Below are 23,277 nucleotides of genomic sequence, written 5' to 3'. Positions count from 1 at the left end.
TGGTCGCATGCCGGCGGGTAGCATCGCTGGAAGCAATCAGATCACCACCTTGCAACGCAGTTCTTTCGCAGCGCCTCAGGGAGGTAGCTTGCTTTCGACGCAACGTCACTCGAGCACTCCAAGATCTTCACTATTACCAACGGCAGCGGGCGGTGGCGTCAGTGCGACTCGCCGCATGTTGGTGCAGAGCGATGCCCAACAAACGCAGATCTCTTCCACGCTGGCCGCGACGATAATGCAACAGTTGAGACGCCAATCGTACTCCTCCAATGGTGGTACCAGAACGTCGTCCGCCTTATCGGGTCTAGAGTACGCGGAGGAACAGCGACGGCAACGCGAGCGAACCGAGTTCTATCTCGCCAGTATCGAAGAATCTCGCAAGGAACGGCGCAACCAAATACTGGAGCTGCTCGCTGGCATCAATGAGAAGCGGTGCGATGCGACACCGATCTTTGGAGAGGATCTTCGGGAATCTCTGTGCGCGCTGGTGGCGGAAGAGTTTCGCACCCGGCCGGAGCTGATACCGTTCGGTGTGGCCGGTGCATACTACATCCGCAAAACGGTCGAATCGAAGAGCGGAAGTGGCATCGTTGGTAACGCGAAATCATCGATCTCGTGCTGGAGCCTATCGGCCGCGATTAAGACGATCGATGAGCGTGCGGAAGAGCTGCGCTCAACCATTTCCAATTTCGTCATTTTTGTACCTGCTGTGTGTGCACCGACACCGTGCTTGTTGGTGTCCCACCCGCATCCATCGCGGTTGAACGCCGAACGGGAATGGGAAGAAACGATGGCTGAGAAAATCCAACCCGCCATCAAGCTGCTTCATCCGATCATATCCGCCATGAGCACGCAGGTTAGTAATTTTGAAGATTCTCCATTCAATTCTATGTTATTATTTTGCTCTAAAAATCGATCGTTTCAAAGAACATCTTTGATAGGATTTTTGCAATGGAGCGAGAGCAACCGAACGCGTGTTTTGTCAGGAAGATCTCTGCTTCACTAGTTTAAGAAACAGTTAATCTCCCAGGCAATCGACAAATTAGTTTCTACTTGCATCATTAAGTTTGGCTTGTATGTCACGATTCAATTCAAGCTTTTGTCGTGATGCGACACCGGGTTTGGGTGATTCAGAGAGGGATTTCGGTTTGGGTTTTAGCTTAGCACAATCCAATACAAATTCCTGATTTTTGTGTTATTGTTCGTTTCAGTTTCCTGATCCACGCTTGATACAGTATGACTGTGGGAAGCTGCAGACACTGGATCGGTTGCTGAAGAAACTGAAATCGGGAGGCCATCGCGTGCTCATCTTCACCCAGATGACGCGAATGCTCGACGTGCTGGAAGCGTTTCTCAACTTCCACGGACACATCTATCTGCGGTTGGATGGTACAACGAAGGTTGAGCAGCGGCAAGTGCTGATGGAGCGCTTCAACAACGATCGGCGCATGTTCGTCTTCATTCTATCCACCCGGTCCGGCGGAGTGGGGATCAACTTGACCGGTGCAGATACTGTGATATTTTACGATTCCGACTGGAACCCAACGATGGACGCACAGGCCCAGGATCGTTGCCACCGTATCGGTCAAACGCGCGACGTCCACATCTACCGCCTGGTGAGCGAAAAGACGATCGAAGAGAACATCCTCAAGAAAGCGAATCAGAAGCGCATACTGGGCGATCTGGCGATCGAGGGTGGCAACTTTACGACGGCGTACTTCAAGAGCTCGACCACGGTACAGGACCTGTTCACTGTCGATAACGCTGAGGATGATGCGTCGACGCGGCTGGCCGAAGTGCTAGATCGCGACCGTGAACGTAAGGAACGGCTGAACGTGAATCTGACCGTCCCAGCAGCATCTTCTTCTGCGACCGCAACCGTCGAAGCACCGGTGGTCGTCGATGGTAGCAAATCGGCCATCAATGTGTTCGAATCGGCGCTTGCTGCTGCCGAGGATGATCAAGATGTCCAGGCGGCCAAATTCGCTAAGGCGGAAGCATCGGCTGATTTGGACGAGTTCGATGAGAACATTCCGATCGATGAGGATAAAATGGTGTCTGCAGGTGGTGGTGACGGTTCCGGAGATGCTAGCAAAGAACCGGAGCTTAGCAAAGCGGAAAAGGAGGTTCAGAACCTAATTAAACAGGTAACATTTGCTCTCTCTCTTTCAACTATCTTCGCTCATTTGCGACAACTATCTTCGCTCATTTGCGTCGCTGAATTGGGCGCTTAGCCCAATGATTTCCCTCAGTTATATGAAATTGGTGTAATATCCAATGAACGGACTGCTGAGTTTGATTCCTGCTTTGTTTTTGTATGTCTGGGGGATACATTAACTTTGACGATCCAGACCGCACGCGGGAAAAACACATGCTCGCGTGCTATCAAGATTTTCGTACAAGTTCACTTTGCTGAATTTGAGACTGCATATGCTATAATCGATGCATCGTTCGGTAGCCCGCATTTAATCTCTTTCTTTTCGTATTTTTCAGCTAAGTCCTATCGAACGTTACGCGATGCGTTTCGTCGAGGATACTGAAGGTACCTGGACCGAGGTGCAATTGAAGGCCATGGAGCAGGAATTCGAGCAGAAGAAGCGAGAATGGGAAGCAAACCAGCTGGCAGAGCGGAAGCGGATGGAAGAAGAAGCGCGACAGCGGGAAGCAGAAGAGCACGCCGACCTGCTGACCTTCTCCCGAGAGGATGCCAAAAATCAGGTTAATAAAACTCATCCTACTAATAAGGGGGGTAGTGGTAGTGGTAGGAGAGGACGAGAAATCAGCAAGCGATTGCACCGACATCAGCGAGACGCTAGGACGTTGACGAAAACGACGACGACGACGACGACAACAATCAAAGCCAGCTCCTCACGTTCAACAGTACTGAACAAGGGCACACTAACGAAAGAGCGAGGGAGTACAACCAGGGATGACAGAAGAGCAATGGCAGCACACACGAACTCTAAAGCTGGCCATGAGAACGGTGGTGAGAGTCGGCGACGAACACGGCTATCCGTGGACTCGCGTGGGGATCGCTTTCGACGCAAAGGGGTTGATGGTAGTGGTAGTGCTCTGCTGAACAACAGCCGGAGTAATGGTGATGGTAGGATACTTGAAAAGCGCAAATTGGCAAGTGGTAACACTACAAACAAGCGTAGCATGGACGATCAGCAAATGAAACGGCTTCGAAGTAACCGTTCGCTGAACGTTTCTTCTTTGAAGGGTTTGCGAAAGGATTCGATGCGATCTAACTCTCTTTCGAAGCTGTCGAATGAGACGATTGAAATCGACAGTGAAGAGGAAGAGGATGATGAGGAGAAGCAGGAGGACGAGTCGGCTGAGGTTTCGGATGCGGATAGTAATGAGTATAAGGACCTCAGCGTTTCCATCTCGGACAATGATCTGGGAGACGGATTTGTTGAAGAAGCCAATGCTAAGGATGATGATGAAGATGAGGATGAGCAAGAGCAGGAGGACGAAGAAATGGACGTTACAGTCCGAACTAGACGACAAAGCACGATTTGTGCCTCCCCTAGGAAAAGCAAAGCTTCCGGTGTCCGCTCCTCTAATTCTCCGCACAAGGATGAATCGACGGTGGCAAACGTGATCGATTCGAAACTCAAACGACCAACAACAGTCGTCGAAACAATCAAGAGCAACAACAGAATTGGTAATCATGTTGGCAAGCAGCAGCAGCAGCAGCAAGTGATGGTCAAATCTTCTAGCCGGTTTAAACCAATCTTGCGACACAGTTCCGGCAAGCAATCTGCTGCTGGGTCTGGTGCCACCACGCCTTCTGATACACGCCCACCTAGTGAGCAGCGTGAACGGATCGTTGCCGGTGGTGAAGGGACCAGTTCGAAGGCTTTCGATGAATTCGACAGCGAGTGCAGTTTGGATGTGATGATCGATTCAAATGATGCCCCAGATTCGGACTCGAACCAAATGAATCTGTACTACAGCAACGCCGCAACCGGTGTTGGTGGTGGTCCCGGTGTGGCAGATGATGAAGATGCTGTAAGTGGTGAGACGGGCGGTGAGCTGAAGCCACATAACGCTCGTCCGGTCTCGTCTCGCGCAAGGCGTCGATCGAGAGATGGTCGCAGTAAAACGCCCGTTGCTGCTTCCGCTGCAATGAGTGACTTGGCGACACCGGATGGTGCTGACGATGAAGAAAGGCAAGCGGCACCAACGACGACACCACGTACACGGTCGCGTGGCACTGTGAAGATCAATCTCTGGACGCTCGATGATAGCCCGATGTTACCAGTGTTTAACAAGCGTGCTAAATCCAAAACTCCCCAGCAGCAGCAGCAAGCGCTGGTGTCAGAGGCTGGAAATGATTCGGATCACGATGAAAACGATCAGCGAACGAGCAGGAAAGGGGGAGATGGTGAGCCAGCTGTCAGCGACGATGATCGCACGGCGAGCAAAGAGAGTGATCGCAAATCGGTGTCCAACAGTATTGTGGAGAATCATACCAGTGCTATGGCTTGCCCTGGCGACGTTCCATCCACTGTAGCGAAGAAAGAGAAACCGGCAGCGCCAGCGTCGCCGTCTTCTGGTGGTGGTTCCTCGACGACGATACCCATACTGAAAGATTTGAAAGTGCTGATGAGTGATATGAAACATCAGCCCATCAGTCTATCGGTGGCCGATCGTGTTAGCGATGGATTCCGAACGCCAACGCCAACACCTCCCAAATTACGCCGATTAAGGCGGCTTTCGCATCGATCCGGTGCCGGCTCATCGAACAATCCGTCTGCAGCGACGACTAGTAATACCTCTTCAGCTACGCGTACGCTCGATTCTTGGTTGGAGAAAGGGGCAACCACCATAAGTATGGCGGCCAAGCGTCGATCTTCCTGTTCCCACTTTACCTCACCGGTCACCTCCTCATCTCCCTTCGATCAAGTGCATTCCAACCGTATTAGCACAGGAGGCACAGATCACTCTGACCATTCTGACAGCAGCAAGCAAAAGCAGCGCGTAGAAGGAATCCCAGCGACGACGAAGCATTCTGTACGCGAACTAAGATCGACAGATGCTACACGAGTTGTAGATGCCGACGATTGTACTATTGTTATCGAAAACGGGGAAAATTGATGTGGCGACGATGACAAGATCATCGATCGTTCGACCGTGCGTTGGTGGGGATGGTGGGAACATTGTATACGGGATTGGGGCTCGTGGACGATGTCTAGCACAATAATGTGGTGGGGTAGTACTACCCCGCAGCAAACTGTAGTAATCAATGTCCATTTCTAACAGATCGCTAACGCGTACACCGGCGCTCGATGCGGTGCGTTTGTTTTGAGATTTTAAATTAAGTGCAGCAGAATGATGGCACTATCATCATCAATCCATGGATGGGGAAATAGTGGAAAGGAAAGGGGGGAAGGGGAATGGAAGTGAATCATTATGGGGGGAATGTAAATAGTTTTATACGTTTTTATTTTTGATAACTTCGCCCTTCTTAATAACAAACACCGCCAAAATGTTGTCGTTCAACGATTGGGATGGATTCTGTTTTTAGTACTTTCAACCGCTGCTATCACATCCTATGCACTGGAAAGAGGTCAGGGGAGGGGGAGGGGTCTTGTATGGGATCGTTTTGTTTCAATCGTACTGTTACTCACGAAAGCTTCGATCCACAGGAAAACTAAGATTGTATAGCGAAAATGCATATTACATCGGAATAGTATATCTTAATACAGATGATCGAGAACTCAATCACCTAAACACATAAACACACACCATTCACATCCACTAATAATCGCCCCACAAAAGGACACACGCGGATCCACGCTCTCTCTCTTTCTCTCTCCCTCTCTCGTTTTCTCTCTGTCTGTCAGTCTTTCTCCCTTTTCTCTACTCCTAAGTGCTAGCGCGTGTTGCATGTGCGCCCGGTTCCTTGTGATAAAACCTAACGTTTGTAGATTATCAGTCACTATTTATTGTTTATCATTACATTTAACACATACATACACATACACACCGCCAACACGTCACACATGCAACACACCACCCCCACTACCACCACTAATCCATCATAGTTGCGGTTTTGGACCGCGTGCTTTGGGTATAGTTAGTTACTAATTCTTCTACGCATTCGCAAAAACGCCGCGCACGTCACGTAGCGGCGAATGCTGTGATAGATAGTAGAAGCGATTGTGCGATTGTGCGATTTTTGTACGCATTCGTCACGAATTCTTCGACACACACACACAAAAACAATCTTTCGTTCATCAACGACGAAAGGTAACAAATTCCTATTTTTGATGCAAAATGATCCGTTCTTCTACCTTACCTTCAGTTTTGTTGTACACCTCCTCCTTCATGAAATACTCTAGTAGCGCCCTCCTTACAGCCTCAATAGTCGTTGCTATTATGTTCCACTACTCGTTTCACTCACAACGCTAGTGACAAGGAAGATCCCCATTTAGGCTACAGTTTTTTGCTTTGCAAAACACTTTGCCTTCACTTGTGCTTGGAGGAATTTGTGATTTATACGTTCATCACAACGACATTTATCGTTATCAGTGGCATTTATTATGTTTGAAAAGGAAAAACGCATACGTGACGCAGCACAGTTAGTTGGGACATCAGTGAGTAACGCAAGAAAATGATAATGACGAACCTATCAATACCTACACAAAACAGCAAACAAACATCTGCCTAAAATGGACTATGAAATATGCGCTCGTTAGCTACAAATCAATGAGAACTAACAAAAAATCACAGACTGTAATATCATAACTATAATTAGTACTATTCCAATCATACACACAAGAGCTAGGAAGATGGATATATAAAGAGAAAAAAAAACACTTAAAATAACTCGTAACGGGAATCGGGGCGGGGAGAAACGTTAACTGAAGCGTATGTTAGGAAGGAGCGATGAACAAGCGAATTAGCAACAAAACCCAGGGAAATACAACACACAGAATGCAGAGGGAGAAAAAGACGGTGCTGGTCAGGCAAGCACAAGTAAAAAGGCAAGAAGAAGAGAACAAAAAACAGAAGCCGAAGCAGCTAAATGATGAAGGTTGGTGAGAAGAAATTAATAGAATAAAAAATTGTCCTTGCTGAGTAATTGCTGAGTTGTTGATGGATTGTTGATTCATTCACGTACGTTAACCATTTTGTGGTTTGCCTTAGAAGAGATCGAAAAGACGAAGTGGAAACCAAGCGAAACGTTTCTTTTTTAATTTTGGTGTCACAAAAGAAAGATCGTTCAATCAATCGGAGATGATCATCACACAAAAACACAAGAGCAATAGTGTACAGCATTGGGTGAAGAGGAGGCGTAAGCCAGAAGAGTTTATTAGAGAGAGAATGCACACCTATGGCGCCGTGGAACCCCTGTACACCTGTATCGGAAAGAAACAATGAAGCGGTATACTCACGATCATGGAATTGATAGTATTCGATTATCGTTATCTAGAGCAAATAATTAACCAAGAAACACATCAAAAGTATAGTTGACGCGATGAGAGAAGAGCATGACGAGAGCGAGAGAGGCGAGAGAGAGAGAGAGCGATTAAAAAAGAGAAAGCGAATTTTATCAAAAGACATAAGATATGAGAGAGCGATGAAGATCCTATTTTAAACCAATCTTGCTATGTTTATATTGTACGTTCTCAAAGTTGCAAAGTGGCTAGTATCCACAGCATGTATAGCACTGATTGACCCAGCAAATTAATATGGTTCAACCTAATGAAATCACCCAGAAAACCGACCGCGGCTACTGCAAAATATGTGCACTGAAAAGGGGACACTAAACCCAAAATCGATTTCTTTTTGATGGCACCAAAACTAAAGTACGAAAAAGGTCAAAAGATTCCAAAAGAGAAGAATTGAAATGAATGAGCTTTATTTGAAACTTATGTACACACGTTATCTCTCGACCATGCCTTCCAACAGCGATTAATTGTTGGGTCAAGGAGCTTCCAAACGCAGCGCTAAACGAAATTGAACGAACGTACAAATAAGCAAACTGAGCAAAACACAATATTCATCCAACTCAACAAACCCAAAAACCAGCAAGGGGATAATTTATTTTGTTAATTTTGTTCCTACCTGCCTACCTTCTGATCCCTTCGAACAAACACAAGTTAGTACGACTGGAACACGTATGCTAGAGACGCAAAATGCGAGATCACACTCTGTGCCTGGTATTCGGCGCCGAAAAGATGGTGTCCAAGAGAAGCTTAATTTGAAAACGCAATTCTTTGCCCATCGTGGGGAATTGCGCTCGATTTTTCATTTTCCAGTTCATGAAGGAAATGGTATATTTGCATAGCTAGAGTAAACGAAACGATTGCAATCTATGTCGGTTTCCGGTTCTGGCACCGAAGGTTTAAAGGTAGTAGAAGTGATAATCAGCAGGAAATTAACAAAATCAATTGTATAGGGAAACGTTTGTCCGTTCGCTCTTCTCATCTTCTCTCTCTCTCTCTATCTCTCTCTCTCCTCTCTCTCTTCCTGGCTCGCTCTGCTCTCGGCCTTCCCGCGTGTATCGCTCACTGTGTTTTGATGTATCGCGGAAATTGCTCTAGATATGGATATCGGATAGTACGATGGAGAAAATGCCGGTGAGTATATATTAAGTAACTATAGTAGCACCTCTTATTGCGCGGATTGTCCGTCCGTTTCGCCCTGAAATTGGTTCGCTTGTGAAGCAACAGTTTTTAGTGCGCTGAAGGACGGACTTTTCCACGATCGCTTCTGGTTTGATCTCTACTAATGCTCTCGTTCCTAACGAAAAATCGTGCAACCTTCTAGATGTGGTGTCCACCAACACCTCCGCAAGACGACAATGATCTGTATGTGGATCATTCGCTATCATTTCTGTACGATACGACGGAGCTGATACCAGAAGCGGAATTGCCACCGGTTTACGTGAGGAAAGCAGACAAACGTAATCGATCGGAGGCCGGTTTCTATCCGGACGGACGCCGACCGCCCAAGATACGGCGCGAGGACACATACTATGCGCCGCGTTCACTGTTCGATCGACCAACACCCCAGATTGCCAAGATCCGGAAGGAGTACAAGTTGCAGCGCTACAAAGGCATCATCAAGCCATTCCCACCGATGCTGGCCATAAAGCCGGCGATGCCACTGAAACCACCGAGCGAACCGGAAGGCACACCGGAGTGGATGGTGTACGAGGATATGGCGATACTGAACGTAATCCAGAATCTTCAGGGTCTACCGTTGAATTTAATGCTCATTTCACCGGGCCACACGGCGAATTGGGATCTGGTGGCGGATATCGTGAACCAATCGTCGCGCACGTATCGTCTGCCGAAGCAGTGTCGCTATCGATACGAATCCGTCATTCTACCCCGCGAAGAAGGCAAACTGCTCGAGAGTCCGAAAAAGCCGAAAAAGAACAAAAATCCGCTGAAACAATCGTCGTCGACCTGCCCGTCACCACCACCATCGCATCCGGCGTCGCCACCGAAGCAGATTCGCTCGATGCGTACCGGGCAACTCTACACGAGCGATGCCAATACGTCCTTCATCAAGCTGATGCGCCAGAAGTTCGAGCACATCAAGACGTCATATGTCAAGAAAGCGACGAACCAAGCGAAGCAGCATGTTGCCACCGGTATGCCCGTGGCGCCGAGTGTCAAGAACTCCAAGCACGCGCACGTGTTGACGAAGCACGGTGTGCTGAACTACGACTCACCGCTGACACCGGGAGAGATTGCGACCAAGCGAGCGGAACGAATTTCGAAGGAAAAGCAGAAGCAATCGGCCGCTCAAGAACAGCAGCAGGCCCAGCAGCAGGCCCAGCAGCAGGCTCAGCAACAGGCACAGCAGCAGGCCCAACAGCAGGCCCAACAGCAGGCACAGCAACAACAACAGCAGCAGCAACAGCAGGCTCAACAACAAGTAGCACAGCAAGTGGTACAAGCCGTTACTGGCAGTGGTGGTACGCAGCAACAGCAGCAGGTTCAGGTTGTAGCTACTGTACCGCAATCCACAACCTCGGGTACGCTAGTTGCCACAAATCTTCTAGCGCAACAACCACAACTAGCCACGGCCACCGTAGTGGGAGTGCAATCGCTTGGTAGTGCCACGCCGCTGCAAGCATCTGGCGTTGCACCGATCGTTCACATACAGCCGCAGACGGCCTCTCCCATTGCTCAGTCATCCGTTGCGACGGTTCAAGCCGTTACCGTGGCCCAATCGCAGCAATCGCCAGCACTGCAGCAGCAGCAGCAGCAGCATCTTTTACAACAACAACTGCAATTGCAAGCGCATACGCTATCCCAACAGCAGGCGCAACAGCAGCAGCAGCAGCAAGCTACGATTGTCGTGTGTGGTGTGCCAACGAATGCTACCTCGACGGTCGCAACGATCGTACAGGCTTCATCGCTGCAGGCAGCTCGTGCTGTTGTTAGCGGCGCCGCCACTCAATCGCAGCAGGTTGTGAATATTTGCTCCACTCCCGGTCAGCAACAGATCGTGAAGACAATCGTTGCCAGTTCGGCCACCCAAAACCTGCTGTCTCAACAGTTGGCCCAGCAGCAGGCAGGCAGCGGAACCGGTGTCGTCTCACAACAGCAGCAGCAGCAGCAGCAGCAGCAACAGGCAACGCAACCACAGCAAGTATCCGTCGTCCTGACGACACCCGTTTCGACCATCTCTTCGGTGAACTCGATTCAACTGGCAGCGCAGCCACAAATCGTTTCCCTGCACCAACCAGCGACCGTCTCCCAGCAACAGTTGCTACAGAGCAGCTCAGCCGCTGTTGCACAAACTTCGGCAACCTCGTTGGTGCAAACGCTGGCAGGTCAGTCGATCCCGCAAGTTGTGTCCGTTGCTCAGCTGACCTCCGTTGGTACGGTGATGACCACTGGAAGCCCCGCTACCGGTGCCACGATTCAACAGTCTCCCGTTACCACCCTAACGACTTCGGCACTGCGTGCACAGCGTATCGTAGCACCACCTGGCACGATGCAGGAAGTCGTGTTGCACCAGCGTACCGGCTCCCAGAGCCCCACTGTCGTGAGTGTGAGCAGCTTGGGCGGTGGTATCAGTCCGGCGCAGCTGCAAACCACTCAGCTACGGCTCTCGATGGCTGGCGCCCAGCAGATGTCCGGTGTCGTTGGTAAATCGATCGTCGGAACAGTGACAAGTGCCGGCAAACCGGTGAACACCTCGCAGTTCCAGTTCTACCGTCAGCCACCGATCCGCCAGCAGCTAAAGGTGCTACACGCGGGCACGGCAACTCAGGTGGTAGGGGCGGCGGGCTCTGGCACGACAACGACCGTACTACAATCGGCCACCCAACCGACGCTCGTCAGTCCGGCTATCATTCAGGGGAACATCATCCAAACCGGTACGGCGGTGGTCGGTGGTCAAACGGTGCAAGTACAACAGGCCGCGGGTGCTAGTACTCCGGGACAGAAGGTCGCCGTAACGGGTGGTACCGCTGTGACGCAGGTTGTGTCGGCGGCATCAGGTGTAACGCAGACGGCCTCAGTAGCCGCTCCAGGTAGTGCTATCGCGACGGTGCAGGTGCAAGGCCAGACGCGCATGCAGTACATCAAGCAGATGGCCACCAAGCATATGATTACGCGCCCGGTAACGGAGAACGAGATGCAGCTGATGGTGAAGCGCCAGTTGATCAGTCAGCAGCAGCAACAACAACAGCAGCAACAGCAACAGCAACACAAGCAACAAATCCTACCGCAAACGCAAACCATCTTCGCTCCGGCTAACCTTCAGATGCAGCAAGCCGCTGGAACCTCTGGTCAGCAGATAACGACGCTGGTGAAAACCTCCAGCGGAACCGTGGCCACCGCTACCGGCATGACACTGTCGCAGGTGAAAGCCGGTCAGTTGAAGACGATCAGCAATCAGAATCAGATGCGCCACCTGCATCTACAGCAGCAAATACTGGCTCAGCAGCGCAAGGCCGGTGGGAAGCTAGCGCAGATCACGCAGGTAACAGGCAAAACCGGCCAACCAACCCAGCTGTTCGTACCGAAGAACCTGCCGGTGACCGTGCAGCAGATACAGCAGGTCATCCGGCACGCTCCACCCGGCTCACTGGCTAGTGGCCAGATCGTGCTCGGCAAGGCCGGTGTCAGTCGGATGATTCCAGTTTCCGTATCCCAGCAACCGAATCAACGTCAAACGATTCAGGTAGGGATGATCACAACGAACTGCCCTTTAGAAGTGGAACGTTAATCTCATTTTGCTCTCTCTCTCTCTCTCTCTCTCTCTCGCTTAGGTTGTTACGGCAACATCAACTGCTCAGGCCCTAGCGGCTGGCAACCTGCGAACCCACGTTCAAGGACAAAACATCGGCACCTTAAAGGTAGCGGCCAGTGGTGCCACGACCGCCCAGCAGCAACATGTCATTCTGAATGCGCTGCACAGCCAGCAATCGCAGCGTTCGAATGCGAGTCCAGTTCGACTGCAGACGACGGCCAGTGGTTCGCTGGTAGCTGTAGCGGTTCAGCAGCAACCAGCTCAACAGCAACAGCAGCTGATCAGTGGCGGTACTCCAGCGAATGCATCTGCTGTCGGTGCTGGCGGTACTAGCAGCGGCAGCAGCACCGTCGAGGTAGCTGCATCTCAAGGCAGTTCCGGTGTTGTCACCGTCGTCAGCCAGTCACAACCCATCACTGTCGTTACCGGGCAGCAGGTCGTCAATAGCGCGCAGCAACAACAGGTGCTAGCTATACAACAACAACAACAACAACAACAACAACAACAACAACAACAACAACAGCAAGCCGCGCAGATCATTACCACCACGTCTGCCATGGTACAGGCTGGAGGTAGCGTAGGTAACGCCGGAACGACCTCGGATACCGTCGGCAGTTCATCCGCTGGTAGTGGTGGCATCACAGTCGTCAGTGCCGGACAATCGCTGGTTACCGGAGCATCTTCTGGTACGGTGTCCGGTGTCACCACGGTGAATACGGTGACGTCCTCGTCCCTGGTGCAGCAACCACAACAGGCAGCACAGCAACAACAGCCACAACAGCAGCAGCAGCAGCAGCAGCAACAGCAACAGCAACAACAACAAGTTAGTATGATTAAGAAAAAACAATCACCCAACGTTGCAAAGTAAGATAATTGATAAGTTTTAAGTCCCACGGGAGGAGCAGCAGAAGCTTGACATTTTCAGGCAAATCAGGTAGTAAACGCGGGTGTTAGGGAACGACTAGCAACGAATCGCTCGTAGGGTAATTGAACTTCGCTCGTTTGTGTGTGTGTGTGTGTGCATATGTGTGTATGTGTTGTACGTGTGCGTGTGGCAGAGAAAAAATATAGGAAAATTCAAAGAAACATTGTGTGCGAAAGGTGGTGCAATCGATGCAACAGAAAGAAACCAGTCCTCTAGGTCGGGATCAGGTCGAAATCATTAACTCTTATGACTTGCCCTTTATTCTCTCTTTCACTCACTCTCTCTCTCTCTCTTTCTCTCCCTATCTCTTTCAACATGAAGGAGGAAGTAAGTGAATACGGTGGTAGGTAGTAGTAGCGATCTTAATGCGATTGTGTAGTGCATTTCCCATGTTAATCGTTAGCCATTCCCATCGCTAATAGTCTTTTAGATATAAAAAAACAAGCACAAGAGAGAAATACAGGGGATGCTGACTTCCTTGCGCGATCGTTTAGAACAGGACAATCTTAACGTGTTAATTTTTTATTTCAAGAGGCGCTGTTCATTTTTTACTTTTTAAAGAACCACACCCTGACTGAAAGCCATTCATTCTCTCCCTCATTTGTTGTTATTCGATTCTGTCCACAAATGATGCTTACTCTGAATTTATGTCCGATGTTAATGCCGATATTCAACCCAATAGTGAACTCTTCCCAAGATAGCGTTTACTGTTGTGTTTGGCGCGTTGCTAGGAGATAATGCAAGTTGCAATGTTTCGAAACTTTTTGGTTTTGCAATTTTAATACCTCTCCGTTTCGCATAACCGCTTCTGCGCAGGCAGAACAACGATCCTTTGCTCATCGTGAAGATGATAAGTGCAGTGTGCTCAGTGCACATACGCCAGTGGACTTTGCAGAGACGTGTGGAACCTTCGTAGTATTACTAGAATATAAGAGAACAGGCTAAGGGAATACGCGATAAAACGTGGAATCTGCAGTGGCCCGCTAGTCGTTGCGCTAACTGTTCACTTAATGGTGTCTCGTGTCCTTAGTGTGGACAATAGGTGAAGCTACGAATGAAGAAAAATAAAGGAAATAATACGAAAATCCCGCTCGCGCGCGAGTAGTCTTTCCCTGTTGGCAAATCGTGTCCTGGTGTTTATGAGGGTAAATCCGATAATTTCTCATAATTGACCCATTCACTAGCTGGCGCAGTACCGGCACCGTCCGGAGCACCGTGATCGCTTTGTGTGCCTTCCTGTTCGCTCCGCTCAGTCTCCTCTTCATCGCCATCCTCATTGGGCGCTTCCGGTAGTGGTTGATCCTCAAAGTCCACACTGTTCCGACCACTACCGGAACTGTTACCGACGATCGCTTTCGATGCGGTAGCAAGATTACCGTTAACGCGTTCCAGCACACGATGTAAGTATTTCTCGAATAGTTTATGATGCTGGGCGGCACGAGTCGTTTCATCTACCGTTTCGGTCTCGAGCAAGTAAGGTTCATCGAAGGTAGGTTCCGATCCTTCCGTTCCGTCCAGTACGTTCCGTAGGGGCCCCGTTTGCTCAAGAAATCTTGCAACCGGTAACAGCATCTGTTCGTAGCTCTGTTCCGTACTATCGATCACGGTGCTGGACAGTAACCCTCGGAGGTACTCCAGATACTTTACCCCACCCGATGTTCCGAGTGCCGAGTGGCAGTAGCACAGACTGAACAATTGCAATACGGCACCGAGGTGTATCTGGGAGCTAAAGCGAAAGGAATCAGTTAGTACTCGGCAAACCCGCATCACGCGTGGTACCGTCTTACAGCTTCACGGCTTGGCGCATGGTCTTCAGCATCTGGCAGAGCTTGGCCACATGGGAATGGTTCCGCTTGAGCAACAGCAGCACTCCGTCCAGAGCGCGCAACGAACGATCCTGCAGCTTAACGACAAATCGTCGCTCAAACAATCGCATCTGGCTGGTAGCAATCTCCAGTTCAGTCTGCAAAATTCGAGGCCTTCAGTTACAATCGTGCCTGTTCGCCTGTTACCATCGCTGCGTGGCTCTCCACTTACCTCAAGATGTTTCAATTCTCTCCTCAGATCATGATGAATACGAAAATGGTTCGCCAGTTCGCTCACCGGTGGTACGTTGTTAACAGTGATCCCTGGTCGACCTTTCGGCGTTTTGGCTGGCTCCGGATTGAACCGTTTTAGCAGACACTCGAACACGAGCGGTAGGAGGGTTAACTCATCGGATTGTATCCGGAAACGGTTCGTGTTTTTGGCCGCGACGATCGTCACTCGACGCCCATCGACCAGCGATTGCAATCCTAAGGCCGTCTGGCTACCTTCCGAAGTACAAAACTCCGGAAACAGAGCATTCAATCCGGTACCTCCCGCGGCCGCCACAGCATTGCTCGAGGCCGTCAGAGTGATCTTATGCTTGGCTTCCTTCGATGCAGGACAGGACTTCACGAAGAGCTGCAGTGGTAGCGCTACGAGGCGTTGCAGGACTCGCGTAATGCTTTGCTTGTTGGTGTAGGAACAGGATACGGTTACGGCTAGTGAGGCAGGAGTGGCCGCCTCGTACGGATACAGCCAAACCTCGAACAGTTCCGTACTATTTGCGAGAACATCACGAAAGAGGAACGATTCCTTGGTGCAGCGGATGGCTGGATCGAGGGCGACGGTCAGTTGCAGCATCTCGAGATTAAGCGAAACGTGAACCGTCACACTTAGCCGGCACATCTCCAATGTAGCAGCACCAGTGCTGGTGGTAATATTGGTCGGATGTGTGCAGGGGATGCAGTTATCGATTGAGAGCTCCAGTGTGACATCTCGTTCTGCGGCCGCATTAGCGATGCTGGCATCGCTTGGATCAACCCCGGCCCGTATCTCACGCTCTAGTGCCAACAGTTCCCGCTGGCAACGATCCAGCTCAAGTGGAGCAAGGTTAAGGGCAGGCACCTTGAATAGCTCCGGCTCAGATCCGAGATAACCGATCGTAAGTGATCCCGTTTGACCGAGCGTCACCAGTGCTCCAGGTAGTCCGCTAACATTGGCACGACTGAGCGCTACCGGGATGTCCGGGAGTTGAGCCGACCAAAGGATTTTATCGTTTTCGTAAATCAACAGCGATCCGCTCTCCGATACGACGGCCAACAGTAACCGGGCACCGGGTTCTGTGGAGGAAAAGAATCATCAGAGAGGGACTCTCAGAGATGGGGGAGAATCTTCGCTGGTAAACACAATACCCCAGTACCAGCCGACGACGAACGCGTGAAAACAGATCGGTGAGTAGTCGAGCTTCTTGATGAACCGTACCTTACCGGTATCGGACACGCACAGTAGGTTGTTCTCTCCAAGCACCACGATGACGGATTCCGTGCTGGAAAGGAAAAAGCAGACATTTAGGTTGCTCGCTCTAATAAGGAATCGCATCTCGAGGCTCGACGTCTACCTGGAGATCTGATGGACGCTAAGATCGAGTGCGTACTCACCGACGCACAGTGACCAGATTGGATCGTGACGTCGCAACGCCTCCTGCGCCTCTGCAATATCCTGATAGCGATAACACTCGAGCACCCAGCTCGGTGCCACCGTAACGAAGCAATCGGTCCGCACTACATACCGCACCGGTGATGGTAGATGGCGATCCGTGGCCAGCGTCCGTTCGTAGCTTATACCATCCTGCTCGAAGAACCGCAGCGAACTGTCCAGATGCTGCACGCACAGGAATTCGCGCCCCTTGATGCCCCCGAAAGGGCCTTGGCAGAAGGAGAAGGCAGGTTTGGCGAGCGCATGGTCGTACAGTGGCACCAGTTTCGTGTAGTCTCCATGCTCGGCGATTCCTTCGACGGTGACGATCTGAAAGATGCACAATCGCATCGGATGCAGTACGGCCAGCTGCTGCCGGGGATCGTTTCTACTTGCACTGCTTGCGGGGAGGGAAAAAGGGTTATCAATTATTAGCTACCTAAAGGTGACCGTGGTCCACCATTCTAGGCTACCTACGTCGTGAATTTGCCACTTGATACACCGATCACGGGCAGCGGTAGCATCACCTCGAGCAGGACATCCGAGGGTTGAAACTGATTCTCGAGTGCATCGCCCTGTAGCCGCTGGTTGGCGGGGTGTCCTTCGGTTTCTGCATCCAGATCGGGTAACTCTGTCCGCGCACCCGAGGGCTGATAGATGCACAGCTGTCCCGAGTGGCATCCAATCACGATACTGTCCTTCTCACCCTCTTCCAGACAAAGCCGGGCACAGTGTAGCGAGAACGAATCGTACGACGGTTCCACCGTTGGACACTGAGTTTTCCACCAATTCCGTACCTTGAAGAGGGACATGGCGACTAGGACCTTCTCTATTCAGGTGCTCCAGTCCGTTTGAATCCTTGGACTTGATGTTTTGACAGTTGCCATGCTGTATCCTTGGTCCTTGTGAGTCCGGTATGTGCGGGATATGTTTGCGTAGTCCGTTGCCATGGTCACTACCAAGCGCACCCTGGAGTGTACTTGTTGAGGGTTCGATAACGGTGCATTTGAAGCTAAACTGAAATAGGAAAGAAATTAACGTTATGCGGATTTTTTTTAATTTACTTACACAAATTATGTTACACTTTAGGAGTTATGTAACCATTTAAAGGATTTCGTTATAATGGCAGCACTACAAACTTAAACTACTCACAGTTTGGAAAACAAAAAAAGTTGAACTGTGGTTGACCAATTCCTTATCCCATTTAATTACAATTCAGACAGGTTATTCCGTGCGGGCGAATGACCGGAAAAAATGAATAATGCTTTGCCTCTTCCCAAAACCCCCCGGCACGGCCTTATTCGCAATTGGCAATCTATTGTAAATATGCCACCGGTTGGCATCATATCGCGCCACCGGCGTGTGTCTATATTTAAATCTGTCGGATCGATTTCACCAACTGCGTCACGGAAGACCGTATGGACCGATAAGATCCCGTCGCGCATATCAAGGACGCAATTTACCGATCATAAACCGTAACGTTACGATGAGGTAGCAAGCATCAACTTCTGTTAATAAAATAATATAGCCGAAACATTTTGTTCGAGACAGAACGATGGAATGATTCGTTGAATCTACAAAGTATCGTGTGAAATGAGGTCAATCTAGAATTGTTTTATTTAAGGTTTTGTGGAGTCGTTCTGGCTCCTAAATCCGTTAGATATCATCTTCAAAGCGATGCCCTAGTACTGGAATGAGTTTTCATGGAAAATTCTGCTGGTCACAACATCATCGGAATGATTTCGATTTGAAATTAAGACACCGCCACAAACCCGCCGCTGGTGTGCTTTGGTCGAGCGAAAGATAGATCTGCTTCTGTTTAGGGAGTACTCGAGGGATGGCATAGCGGCCACTAGCCTTGCTTTTTCGGATGATTTATGCGCCCCACCGGCACACGTTGCGTTTCACAAATCACCGTCCCGTCCGACCGTCCGACTGTCTGTTCGTTCGTTTTCGCTCGTTTTGCGATTCGCGATGCTCGTGCCAAATTCTGGGAAAACTCATCTCCAAGATGTACTCGGGGACTGCCTTTTTGTGTTTTCGCTAAATGCCTGACCAACCGACGTACCGTTGCTCGTGCCACGGATGTTGGAGTGGAAAAATCCGCAAAAACGCGAAAATCCTAAATCTAGTTCAAAGCGACCGAGCGAACGAATCCAGCAGAAGAGGTGTGATGAAGATGAAGTGCATTCCCGGTACTCGCTGGTATGCCATCCGGCGGAGGAAGGACAGGTTGCAATTATTCTCATAAATAATCCAGATCGCTGTCGCAGGTCGCGGTCCAGGTCGCGCGGTGGCACGCAGCACGTTCGTTGTCTTATCCTCCGGTTCAAGGATGCATCTTGGAACGCGCGCGTGAACCCAAAAACCTTATTTCCCTGCGATCGGAACGCGCAGTACATCCGAAGTACTCGCTGGCTGGCTGGCTGGCTGGCTGGCAGGTTGGTTCAGCGGTTCACCTGCACTGCAAGAAGCTGCATGCATTCCCACGCGAAAAATGCCGCCAAGCGGCCACGGACAAAGCCAAGTGGCTTCTCAGCAATCGCAATGATTAATGTGTTGGTGCTTTTTCGGTGTACCGAGGGGGTCAGTGTACGTCGACCAATGGGGGGGAGGGCAGGGAGGGGGACCTATTTGAAGTAACACGGATTGCAGCGCGGATTCGAAACGAGCACGGTGCACATTACAGCGCCATTGCAACACTTTTACTTACGTGCGGCATCCACGGCATGCCAAGCCGTTGGCCATGCCTTCCCGCACATTAGCGATAAATTACTTCTAATGGCGTCATCAGCAGTTATGCAAACAACAGTGGGCAACAATACGCTCCTCCTGCTTGTCCTTCTCCCCCTCACAGGGAAGTGCTAATAGGGCCATCCATGGCGAGGTGATCTGTAAGCGAGTTTGCCGATTGGATGCTTTGTGAGGGGGATGGTCGATGGCGAATCGATGTCGCCGATGTGCCTGTGCAGAGTGGAGGAAGTCTTTTGAATTAAACATCCAGTTAAAGTTGTGCTCAAGGCACTTGTCCGCTTGATTAGTTCTTATGATTTAAAGTCCAGACTTGCAGCCAATTCTAGTGTAGGATTTAAAAGCGATTTTTTATAAAATTGACTCCTAGTGGAAGGACGTTGTTAATCTTCCTGTAGATTTAAATTGCGATTGTCTGTTTTAAGGCACTAAGAAACTGAAAAAAAAACATCGTGACCTCGTCCTAGAAAGAGATGCTTCTCCCGGAGAAGTTCAAATTGAAAGATTTTTTTGATTCAAATTGAGACAATTTTTAAGTTGTATCATTTTAATTTTAAGGATATTGAAAGTGTATGTTTCAATTATACTATTTACATGCTCCAACGCATATCACCTAGAAGGACGATCCCCATTTGTGATTGATTACGTCCATAGCCTCGAGAATGCATTCGCAAGAAACCTCCCTAGCCTGATCAATAATTCTCAATGTTATGGTGCCTAACTGCTCTAAATGTTTGATGACATTGTGGCCATCAACCCGCACCCGTGCCTTAACCATTTCTATTCCCATTGGGTGGTAGGACACCGAATGGCCCGAATGGCGTCTCTAGTTTGCATCGAAAGTCCTTGATTTGAAGGTTGCGAAGACGATTCGCAACGCAGAAAGCTCGTTCTATAAAAGACAATCCGGCGAAGGTGTGAAGCATCAAACGTTTCTGTGACAACAATGGCTAACGTACGGAGGGAGCTCACATTTGCGGGAACGTTGCGTAATTTAAACTTCATATGGCGCCTGATGGGTATTCCGCCGTGCGAGGAGTTCTATCGAACGGGCCTATTGCCCATTCTGAAGCAGAACGCCGTGTTTCTTATTTGGTTCGTTATTCTCGTCTACACCACCGTCGGTGAGATTATCTACCTGTGGCAACTATTCCTGCGCGATACGTCCTTCCTGGATATTACATTCCAGGCACCGTGCGTTGGCTACTGCAGCATCGGTTTGTTGAAGATGGTCGTGCTGGCCGTACGGCGCAATGCGATCGCCGAGCATGTGGAACTATTTCGCCTCAAATGGAGCAAGGCGGTAAGTAGCTCCATTGCCTAAATTCTTTTTCCACTGAGAAGCTTTCTTATCCTTACACCTGTTTTAGATTGCAACCGACGAGCATCGACGGTTGTGTGAGGAGACGATGATCCCAGCAATTAGAATTATCACCCTGGCGGCAATCGTAAACATTGTGATGGGAAACTCCTTTACGTTGCTGCCGCTGGCGGAGATGATCTACCATTACTATCACACTGGCGGATCCCAACGGTTGCTTCCGTTCAACATCTGGTGGCCATTCGATCCGTACGCTGGTGCAAAGTACTTCTATCTCGTCTATCCAATGTACTTTATTATTAGTTTCTCGGCAGTCCTTATCCAGATGGTATGCAGGGGAATGAGAGAGAGAAGATTCTGGAACCCTGACTTACCTACATCTGCCTTTCTAGGCGTTCGATTGCTTGTTCTGCATCCTGGCGGCCCATCTGTGTCTCCATTTCCGCATCCTGGAGCATAACATCTCTCAGGTGGTGTTGGCGCCCGGTAAGACGAGGAAACCGGAATCATCATCCAACCGTCAACGGCTACAAGATGCCATCGAAACGCACCAGGATCTCTTGGGGTAAGGATATATATATATTATACGCATCACACCTTTGAAGCTCATCAATCGTTTACCTCCTCCCCTATACACAGCTGTAACCACTTTATGCAGAATGTGTTCAGCGTGGCGCTGTTCGTGAACTTCTTCGGCAGCTCAATCATCATTTGCATCCAGGCGTTCATGATATCGGTAAGCTGTGGATCGCGATCTGACATCGGCACCTGACGTTCTGTTTTGCGATGGTTTCTATCTTCGCACGTGCATCGCCCCATGACGTCGTCCTCGTCGTCGTCTTATCTAATCGCGAAATGTTACGCCAATTGGCACGCGTCATGCGTTGACGTCCGATCGCGATGGTTAATGGTCGCAACGATCACGTAAACTTGATGAATTCATTTTGTCCGTCCGTCTCCCCTCTTCTCGCAGACTGCAAAAGGGTACACGCTGGTGAAGTTCCTTCTTTTTATGCTATCCTTTCTGATGGAGCTGCTAATGCTGTGCGCGTACGGAGAGGACATTGTACAATCGGTAGTTTCTGGGAGCATTTCCGCAACAACAACAACAGCAAACACAACTCCAATGCTTACTCTTCTTCTTCTCCCCTATTCTAGAGTGGTGCCGTGGCCGATGCAACGTACCATTGCGTGTGGTACGGACAGCAGAAACCGTTCCGCACGTCGATTTTGCAAATCATTCTCCGAAGCCAGAAACCGATGATACTGGTGGCCTGGAAGTTTTGGCCAATCCGCATCCAAACGTTCAGCAGCGTGAGTGGCAACCGATGTTCGATGCTTGTAGGGCGGAAGTTTGGTTTGAAGTTTAATTAATTTTATCAAATCGCTCTGTTTTCTTTTTTTTGTACAGATACTGCAAGCGTCCTGGTCCTACTTTACGCTCCTGCAGACGGTTTACAACGAGGAGTGAGCTCATACGCGCTCATCCGAGGCTTTGCCCTTTGACTCATCACAATCTGCGCGCACCTGAGCAACACGGAATTGCGAAAGATTGCACCACAGAACAGCCAAACGCGTCACGCAACACAGCAGCAGCTCGAGCACTATACAGCGTCAATCAGCTGTTTGGAACGGAACGGGAACAGACTGGTTGTCCGCCACCGGGCAGGCGGGCGTGGTGTTGTCTTATCAGCAGGGGTAAGCCGCAGACAACCGCACCGCACCGCACCGCATCGGTGTGCCGATGACTGAATCGAGAAACTATTCCACGCGCCCCTGTTATCGGTTTGAACGTTCTCCACTGCTTTCGTCATTGGACGCCATCAGTCACGAGTTTTAGGGGGCGCCAGCGTCACGTCACGGACATATGCGAAGCGGACTGTGGCATTAGTGCCCGAGAGAAGGCCGCGATGCCGCGATAACAAGGCCGACTGCCCGGTGGCCGGTGGTTTCCACAGGTGTTTGATCTAATCGCTTGTTGCTTGCTTTCCGGGAAGGGGGGGGGGGGGGGGAGAGAAAAAAAGGAATAGAGACCATTTGTGAATGGTGTTGTCTATGGCGATGCCGCGATGCCTTCACGGTACAATGACGAGCAGCTTTGCCAGTGACTTGCTTGGGCATCAATATTATATGGCCAAACAATGTTGCTCTTCTCCCACCGGAACTTACTTACACTTTTCATTCGCACGGGGTGGTGGCTGGAAGGGAATCAGATAAGGTCCACGGTGGATCATAAACATGAAGAAACAGGAATGATCCCGTACCGAACTACGGTTTGCCATGATACGACTGTTCCGCTTGGCCTAGATTCTCCACACACAGCGAAAAGCACAAAAAAACCCGGTCTGGCCACAGATCGATGCCGATATCGATAAGGAAGCTGGAAGGAACCGAAGTGCGCGCGTGTATCGCGATCTTACATCATTCGTCGGCTGCAATGAGAGAGAGAGAGAGAGGAAAAAAACAACAAAAACAGTGTCACGCGCTTATCACGCTTATCACGGGGCTTGGGCCGCATTTCGCATTCCAGGGGCATTGCTTT

At 50.0% G+C, this 23,277-nt stretch overlaps 4 protein-coding genes across 4 annotated transcripts in view; 3 read left to right on the top strand and 1 right to left on the bottom strand.

Annotated features, from left to right (window-relative positions):
* LOC125954399 (helicase domino) overlaps positions 1–14,282 on the top strand; it is a 22,751-nt gene extending 8,469 nt beyond the window's left edge. Inside the window, exons 11-16 of the mRNA XM_049684649.1 lie at positions 1–856; positions 1,212–2,147; positions 2,494–2,718; positions 8,562–8,597; positions 8,788–12,168; positions 12,257–14,282. The exon at positions 1–856 is cut by the window's left edge and continues 668 nt beyond it. Coding sequence (XP_049540606.1) covers positions 1–856; positions 1,212–2,147; positions 2,494–2,718; positions 8,562–8,597; positions 8,788–12,168; positions 12,257–13,105 — 6,283 coding nt within the window. The 3' untranslated portion in view covers positions 13,106–14,282. The remainder of the gene's footprint in view (positions 857–1,211; positions 2,148–2,493; positions 2,719–8,561; positions 8,598–8,787; positions 12,169–12,256) is intronic.
* LOC125954422 (uncharacterized) overlaps positions 1–23,277 on the top strand; it is a 169,173-nt gene that overhangs the window by 3,247 nt on the left and 142,649 nt on the right. The window lies entirely within an intron of this gene.
* On the bottom strand, positions 14,170–17,475 carry LOC125955701 (protein PTHB1-like). Its single transcript, XM_049686844.1, has 7 exons — positions 17,141–17,475; positions 16,587–17,063; positions 16,381–16,514; positions 15,200–16,308; positions 14,950–15,125; positions 14,359–14,888; positions 14,170–14,210 (listed from the first exon to the last, which is right to left on the bottom strand). The coding sequence occupies exons 1-7, from the start codon at positions 17,473–17,475 to the stop codon at positions 14,170–14,172; spliced, it is 2,802 nt and encodes a 933-aa protein (XP_049542801.1).
* LOC125955700 (odorant receptor 4-like) lies at positions 20,361–22,370 on the top strand. Its single transcript, XM_049686842.1, has 7 exons — positions 20,361–20,717; positions 20,785–21,063; positions 21,128–21,300; positions 21,375–21,471; positions 21,709–21,810; positions 21,894–22,049; positions 22,147–22,370. The coding sequence occupies exons 1-7, from the start codon at positions 20,361–20,363 to the stop codon at positions 22,204–22,206; spliced, it is 1,224 nt and encodes a 407-aa protein (XP_049542799.1). The 3' UTR covers positions 22,207–22,370.

Source organism: Anopheles darlingi, chromosome 3, assembly GCF_943734745.1.
Source record: "Anopheles darlingi chromosome 3, idAnoDarlMG_H_01, whole genome shotgun sequence".
NCBI lineage: Eukaryota > Metazoa > Arthropoda > Insecta > Diptera > Culicidae > Anopheles > Anopheles darlingi.
Note: the sequence above shows the minus strand (reverse complement) of the source record. Positions and strands in the feature narration are given on the sequence as shown.

Excerpts from the sequence above, each read along its gene's own strand:
- LOC125955700 (XM_049686842.1), top strand. The coding sequence starts at position 20,361 with ATGGCTAACGTACGGAGGGAGCTCACATTTGCGGGAACGTTGCGTAAT. Across the intron at positions 20,718-20,784 it reads GCCTCAAATGGAGCAAGGCG|ATTGCAACCGACGAGCATCG; the intron begins GTAAGTAGCTCC and ends CACCTGTTTTAG. Across the intron at positions 21,811-21,893 it reads GAGAGGACATTGTACAATCG|AGTGGTGCCGTGGCCGATGC; the intron begins GTAGTTTCTGGG and ends CCCCTATTCTAG.
- LOC125955701 (XM_049686844.1), bottom strand. The coding sequence starts at position 17,475 with ATGTCCCTCTTCAAGGTACGGAATTGGTGGAAAACTCAGTGTCCAACG. Across the intron at positions 17,064-17,140 it reads TCAAGTGGCAAATTCACGAC|CAGTGCAAGTAGAAACGATC; the intron begins GTAGGTAGCCTA and ends CCTCCCCGCAAG. Across the intron at positions 15,126-15,199 it reads GAGAATTGAAACATCTTGAG|ACTGAACTGGAGATTGCTAC; the intron begins GTAAGTGGAGAG and ends CGAATTTTGCAG.